Consider the following 7,700-nt stretch of genomic DNA (forward strand, 5'->3'; position numbering starts at 1 on the left):
CAACTCCACATTGTACCAAATTTAGTAATTTTCGTACCCATAAGTACGAATTTCCAAGGCTAACTCAATCCTATAGTCCAACAGTAATCTTAATTCCAAATTCCAGTATTCCAGCTCTATTCGTTTCCCCAAATCCAAATTGTACCAAATTTTGTACTTTTCGTACCCATAAGTACGAATTTCCAAAACTTCCACAATCCTACACTCCAACATTAACCTTAACTCGAAATATCAGGATTCCGGCTCTATCCGTCCACCAAAATATAATTTGTACCAAATTTAGTACCATTTAGTACTTTCCGTACCCATACGTAAGAATTTTCAAAACTACCTCAATCCTACACTCCATAAGTAATCTTAATTATAAATTTCAGGATTCCAGCTCTATCCGTTCACCCAAATCCAAAATGTAACAAACTTAGTACCATTTAGTACTTTCCGTATCCATAAGTACGAATTTCCTAAACAACCTCAAGCCTACACTCCATAAGTAATTTTAATTCCAAATCTCAGGATTCCAGCTCTATCCGTCCATCTAATTTTAAATTATATGAAATTTAGTACCATTTAGTACTTTCCGTACCCATAAGTACGAATTTCCAAGACTAACTCAATCCTAGAGTCCAGGAGTAATCTTAATTCCAAAGTTCAGGACTCCAGCTCTATCCGTTCACCTATCAGTAATCTTCACTCCATCAGTAATCTTAATTTCAAATTTCAGGTTTCCAGGTCTATACGTTCACCCAACTCCAAATTGTACCAAATTTAGTACCGTTTAGTACTTTTCGTACCCATAAGTACGAATTTTCAAAACTACCTCAATCCTTCACCCCATCTGTAATCTTAATTCCAAATTTCAGGTTTCTAGGTCTATCCAAATCCAAATTGTACCAAATTTAGTACTTTTCGTACACATTAGTATGAATTTCCAAAACTACCCCCATATCTCAATCGTACACTTCGACGGTAATCTAAATTCCAAATTTCAGGTTTTCAGCTCTATCCGTTCACCCATATCCAAATTGTACCAAATTTAGTACCATTTAGTACTTTTCGTACTCATAAGTACGAATTTCAAAACCACTTCCCAACTTTGATTTCCAAATTTCCAAATTTCAAGATTCTAGCTATAGCCGTTCAAAATATACAATTGGTACTAACAGCGTGTTTTTGTAAAAAGTTTTTGCCCATTCGTTCGTCGATTTCATGAACGAAGACACAATTTGGTTTTCATAGCGTTTGACGTTTGTATTCGTGTGACAAACTGAAAGCTTTCAAATAAAAACGAATGGTTCGAAAAAATTTTACAAGAACCAGATTTTGAACGTATACGCTTTAGTACGAACGGTTCGTGTGACAGGCAAGCATTTTTACAAAAACACCCTGTTAATCTTAAAACTTTTAGTACTTTTCGTACACTTATAGGTCGAAATTCCAAAACCCTTTGGTACATGTTTCTTACTCTCCATCTGTGACCCTCATTCTAAATTTCAGAATTCTAGCTCTTCCCGTTTGCCTATTACAAAGGGTACCATATATAGTACCTTTTAGTACTTTTCGTACCCTTCCAGTTCGAGTTTTCAAAAAACAAGTCTTATCTCACATCTACACACCAACAGCAACCCACACTAAAAATATCAAGTTTCTAGCTTCAGCGGTTTCGTCTGGGCGATGATATGTCAGTCACTCACTCATTTATCACTAAGCTCTTTTATATAATAAGATATTTGAATACTGGACTATATAGTAGACACCCTAAGCATATCCGGTATGCCATATAAAGATCCTATGACTTCCCCCGATGACGTAATTACAGCTTAAAGCACTCAAAATATGCAATTTTTACAAGGTTTGTTGTATGTTTTCTATTATTTATTTGTTATATGGCAAAAACCAAAAATGTTTTACAATCGATGAATCCGAGTTTCACCCTTTCAGAACTCGCAAACTGTTATCATATTCTATATAGTATGACTAAAATTTTTTAAAATGAAGTTTTTTAGGAGGCATCTCATAATGTCGACCATTAAAATTAATATTCGTCGAAGCTGTGTTGGCATCAATGTAGAAAAATGGGTTGAAGCCAGTTGGAATACTCCCAAATATTTTTTTCTAGTTTTTCGAATCAAACCAAAGAATATATTTGCAACAATATTTTCCAACAATAAGTTTTTCTCTTTTGTTGTTGCTATAATATGAAATTTAGGTAGCCAATCTCTACAAATACGGTTTCATATTTTTCTACGCATTGTCAAGATTCTGTAGATATTTTTAATTTATATTATAGAGGTTTGTACGGACTCTGGGACAGGATAATTTGGCATTGATTCAAGATTTGTTTTTATTATTTTTTGATTTTTCGCAAAAATAAAAATAAATTTAGTACATATTTAAACATCTACGAATAGACAAGGAATGCTGTTAACGATTTATGCATAAATTTACTCATACAACAATAAGACATTTTTAAATATTTTTTCTTTTTTGAGTATAAAAACCGCTATAACATTTGCGCGCATCGGCCAATTTCGTGAACGCGATCAGATTTGAAATTAGAATTTTTTCCCTAAACTATACCAAAAATCGTAGATGTTCTCCCAAAGAATTTTTTAATTTTTTTTCAAATGGAATTGCAAAGGAATTTTGTTTTTTACCATATATTCATCATAATTATTGCAAAAACTGTTTGTATCGAGCATGAAAATGAATGCTATAGCATTCACGCCGGCGAAAGTGTTAATACATTTGAAGTTTTATGCACGGAGTGAGAGATATTTGCAAATGCATATACCCTAAGAATAGACAACTTCATTGCAGATCGCCAAAAGAAATTTTCTACCGCCGAACATATCAATCGCCACTTTGTCTTCATCTTAATTGTAGCACACTTTACAAAATAAATCAATCAAAAGCAAAACAACCACACAACAACACACACTTCCGTCCGGATTCAACAATTGACTTCGATTTAATGTGAAAATATATTTGGCGAAAAGTTGCATCATCTAATTAATAATATTTTGACCAATGAAAGTTGGGACTATATTATTAAAAAATACATATTTCAACAAATATTACCAGAGTATGTACTAAGAAAGCAGACTGGGTCATTGTGTCTGGCGGTGCGGGAATGATGTTTGCAAAATGACCATCTCATGAAGGTCACTTGGTAATTCTAATCTTAAAAATTTGAAAGTTTCATGTTTGTCTGTGCTCAAATCGTGTTTTTTGAAAACGAAAAGGGCCAAAGCTTGGCTTAAACTAGTGAAGGGCATGAATACTTGTGGGGAGCCGAAGAGTGTCATATGTACCATTTTGAATTCATCCATCCATCCACCCATTCATTCATTGGACCATACGTTGGTTGGCTAACTAAACCAGTCGATGGCTGTGCGTTAGGTTGGTGTGGTATAAAAGCCACCTGAAACTATTCTAAAGTCATCAAAAGTTTTATTGCATTTATCGTAAGCAGTTGTGCGGTACAATTATCACGTACAATAGACCAACTGACTTACTAGACGGACAATAACGCCAGCAACTCCTATTTCTTCATAAGGATTACCAAAGTTTTGCCAACGGCTTCTTCCTTGGATTGTTGTTTTTTGAGAGTGTGTGCCTGTGTCTGTGTGTCATTGCCATACAAATAAAGTGAACAAAATAGCGAGAGTTTGAAGGTGTTCCCCAACAATAACAACAATAATATCAACAAATTATTACAAACTCTTTTGTTTTCAAATTAAAAACTTTTCTCGCAAGCTATGAAGTGGGTATGTGATGAGCAATACTTAGAACATCTAATAAAGAACAATCAAAAAAAAAGGAAACAATGTTCGCTGATATCGAACAAACAAACATCTTAAAGATAAGCGTGACGATTGAGTTTGAATGTAAAGCATGAAGTTTATATTGAAGATTGTGCTATAAATCATGATCCCAAGGGAAAGTGGCCATACAAGTCATGTGTGTCAAATATGAGAAAACTTCCGATAAGAAAGAAAATGTCCCAAAGTAATATTCGTGATTCTCTTCATCCCCAACAAAATGTGAAGTAAAGCAAACGAACGATATTTACCATAACTTGATATATTTTTGGTAGTAAACAAATAATAAATTCACCGATTTACAATATTTATATTTGATAACACTGAAGAAGAAACTTGTCACTTGTTTTTTATTTAGTGCAAATTTCCACCAATTTTCATAGTTTCTAAACAAATCAGTGCTAATATCTCTACCTATTTTCAATTTTCGACAATATTCCAATTCCTATGAGCTTCAAGCCAAGTGATTCATCCATATCAACAATGTTTGGTATGACTTTATTACTTCGTATTATTGTATTGCATTTGAAATCTTAAAGGTAATACCATCGTCACTTTCATACGTCATAAACTGATTTCCGCAATGCAAAAATAACTGCCATTCTTTGCCAGTTTAATGTGGCATATAATTTATACGAGCACTCTGTTCGCCTTGCTATTTTATTTTTCGTTTTGCTTTATCTTTATTAGCTTTTGGTTTGTTTGTGCCTCGGCGTGTTGGCCAGCAACATTGTAACGGCTTCTTATCCTGCATTGCATGCCGCCCTCCATTTGGCTCAGCAAAAGTCAATTACAAATCCACAGGATGTGCGTAACTCACTGGAACAAACATCGGACTCATCGGAAATTGGAAATGACTTTGGCGCTACCGTTAGCTCTTCGGAAGATTATGACACTCATCCTCAGTATAGTTTTGCTTACGATGTCAGAGACTCGTTAACCGGCGATGATAAGCAACAGGAAGAGAAACGTGACGGTGATGTGGTCCAAGGACAGGTAATGCTGAATGCAAATGAGCGTTGCCATTTGGTTGAACTTAATTAATTGATATTATTCTCTGTACAGTACTCCCTCATTGAACCCGATGGCTCTCGCAGAATTGTCGAATATACTGCCGATGATATCAATGGTTTTAATGCTGTAGTTTCGAAGCAAATGACCGATGAACGTGCCCGCTCTGCGCCTGCCTCTGGCACCTCTTCTTCGTCCCGCTATAACAGCATTGAGGTTTTGCAATCACAAATACAAGCTCAAGCTATTGCCGAGGCACAAGCTCAAAGCGCTGCTTATGCTGAAGCCCAAGCCTTGGCTGAAGCTCAAGTCAGAGCAGAAGCAATGGCTCAAGCCCAACAAAATTCTCAAGCAGAAACTCAGGCCAGAATCCAATCTGAAAATCAAGCTCGTGCTCAGGCTCAGCAGTTAATGGATCAATTTGAACAGCAATATAAACAACAACAATTGCAACTGCAAGCTCAACAACAACTGCAACGTAGCCAGCAACAACAACAGCAGCAGCAACAACAGCAATTATTGCGCACCCAGTTCCAACAATCCCAGGATCGTATTTCCAATGATCAAGCCTTACTTCTGTCACAGTCGTTGCCCTCCCAAGCTTTGGGTCATAGTGTGCATGCGACGGTGGTGAATCACCCACCCAGTCTGTTGTCACGCCAACCCACCGGCACTGTATTCGCACAATCTCATGATATACCCGCACTAAAGGAGATCCATGAAAACACTGCCCGCCTGAATATTGAACGCACATCCCAACCTCAAATTGTCATCACACAACCCGCCAGTGCGACCGTCCAAGCCCAAGTCATACACTCACCCATCGCCACCCTTTTGGAAAGCAGCAATGGCCTCAGATCTGGTAGTGGTTCAATTATTACAACAAGAATCTCCACGAATGGACGTAACACAGGATCCAGCAGCAGTTTAAGCCTCAATGGTAATGGAAGACACGGAAGCAACGATCAACTGTTGAACGATTTAGACAGCAGCGAATTGCAAAATGCCCTCTCCCGTCAATCAGCCACATCCAGTTCGGCCAGTATCCGTATATTGAATGGTAATGGAAATGGTAACGGTAATGGTAATGGTAATGGCAACGAGGATGGCGGCAATGGTCACTACACTTTTGAATCCTTGTCCAACAACGATAGCCTGGAATTGCGTCTTAACGGTAATGGTGGTAATGGTCTCAGAAATACATTGCGTCAACAACAAAACAATCGTCGCCTACAAGGCATCTATCATTCGAATGGTAATGGAAATGGCAACGGCAATGGTAATCGTAATGGAAACGGCAACGGAAATGGCAATGGAAACGGTAAATCTATTTGGTAAAGATAAACCTCGCAAAAAATCACCACTCCACAAACAGGCAGGACGAAAGACAAACAACGATCTTCAGTAGATTTTAGAACGACCAAATATCCTTTCATCCCCTTGATTATACTTGGCACCTGGACACCGGCTAACTCTTCAAAGGACTACGACTTCCATACAACCACACACCAACAATCACCAGAAAACAACAACGACAATGCAGTTTTTTGTTTGTTCATAGTTCGTAAGCATTAGCGTAATTTGCATTTGTTAATCCATTTAGCGTAGTTTTGTTCTCACCATTTGTTGTTATTGTAAGAGTTCATTTCGATTTAATTTCTTTATTTTATTCTTCAATTACTAAACAAGGGATTTGGGATTTTCCGTTAACTCAACACAACACACAATTTTATATAGTCTTTTACTAATACTCTTACCTCTTGATAATTTGTACGCTTCTATTTACAGTTCTCTATGAACGTATGTCTATGGACTTGGCATTAACTGATTCCCGGTTCATTATCCAACGTAAAACTTTCCGTATCGGCGTTTCCGTATCCTTCCCTTCTATTTCCCGTACAAACAAAAAATACATTTCTTCTGTCCTGGACTGTACAATATTCCGCTATTGTACACATCTTGGTCGTAAAATAATACAGCTTCTGAATTGTCTCCTTTTTCATAAAAACACTTTTATTTCACTTACTTCCTTCCACTATATCATATCCTTCCCTTTCCCCTATCTTCTTCTCATTGTTCTCCTTAACATCAACATCTATCTCATAGTCTTTTTCCATGAACATAATACATTCAAGCATCTTACTGAGTAACTCACACACACACACTTATACAAACACATACATATACATACATACATTTAATGTGACACATTTGTTGTTTTTGTTACTTTGAGTTTTTTTATTTATACCATAAACAATTTTTTGTTTCATAACTTTGTCTCTAATTTTAACACACATTCACTTTTTTATTTATTTTTTTGTCTCTCTCTGTGTTTATTTTTTGTGTTTACTATTTTTAGTAGCTAGTCGCTTAAGCTTATTTTATAACAAAAAGATGGCATCCTATAAAAAAGCATTACAAAAAATAAAAGTTATTTAATTTTGCAAATAAAGTTTGAAATTGTTTTACTATGTTGGACAATTGGGCCTATTAAGGGCTAAATTACTACCTGGTAATTTACCTGATAGAAATATTTTGAAAGATGTTAACAACTGTATTATTCACATTATGAGTATTCTTTTATTCTTTTTTATAATATTTTCGACGCTTGTGCGGTTCTTTACCTAAAAATAGGAAATTATCGGAAAACCCTATAAGATTCTATGCAACAATGCAATTGCCTTGATCTGTACATAGAGTTTGGGAATTCCCGACTTTTTTTCATTCCCGGGAAATCGGGAATACAAATTTCTCATTCCCGGGAACCCGGGAATTCCCGGGACTATGAGAAATCGAGTTTGTGGGGCATAGGCGTGACAGAGAGCAAACATAAAGGAAATAACTGTTCCTTATATGTATAGTTGTATG

General features: G+C 36.2%; 1 protein-coding gene across 2 annotated transcripts; it reads left to right on the plus strand.

The window, feature by feature from the left end:
* The first annotated feature begins 3,379 nt into the window (after positions 1 to 3,379).
* Crys (Crystallin) lies at positions 3,380 to 7,284 on the plus strand. 2 transcript variants are annotated; one of them, XR_012410105.1, is made up of 4 exons: positions 3,439 to 3,767; positions 4,512 to 4,817; positions 4,887 to 6,396; positions 7,192 to 7,284. XR_012410105.1 is itself a non-coding variant. In XM_073966446.1 (3 exons), exons 1-3 carry the CDS (start codon positions 3,759 to 3,761, stop codon positions 6,168 to 6,170), a joined length of 1,599 nt encoding a protein of 532 aa, XP_073822547.1. In that variant the 5' UTR covers positions 3,380 to 3,758; the 3' UTR covers positions 6,171 to 7,284. The 2 variants fall into 2 exon arrangements, 1 of the variants encoding a protein (XP_073822547.1); XM_073966446.1 differs by having other exon boundaries at positions 3,380 to 3,767; positions 4,887 to 7,284.
* Positions 7,285 to 7,700: the final 416 nt, after the last annotated feature.

Source organism: Musca autumnalis, unplaced genomic scaffold (assembly GCF_047663935.1).
Source record: "Musca autumnalis isolate F117 unplaced genomic scaffold, ASM4766393v1 scaffold_2, whole genome shotgun sequence".
NCBI classification, from domain to species: Eukaryota; Metazoa; Arthropoda; class Insecta; order Diptera; family Muscidae; genus Musca; species Musca autumnalis.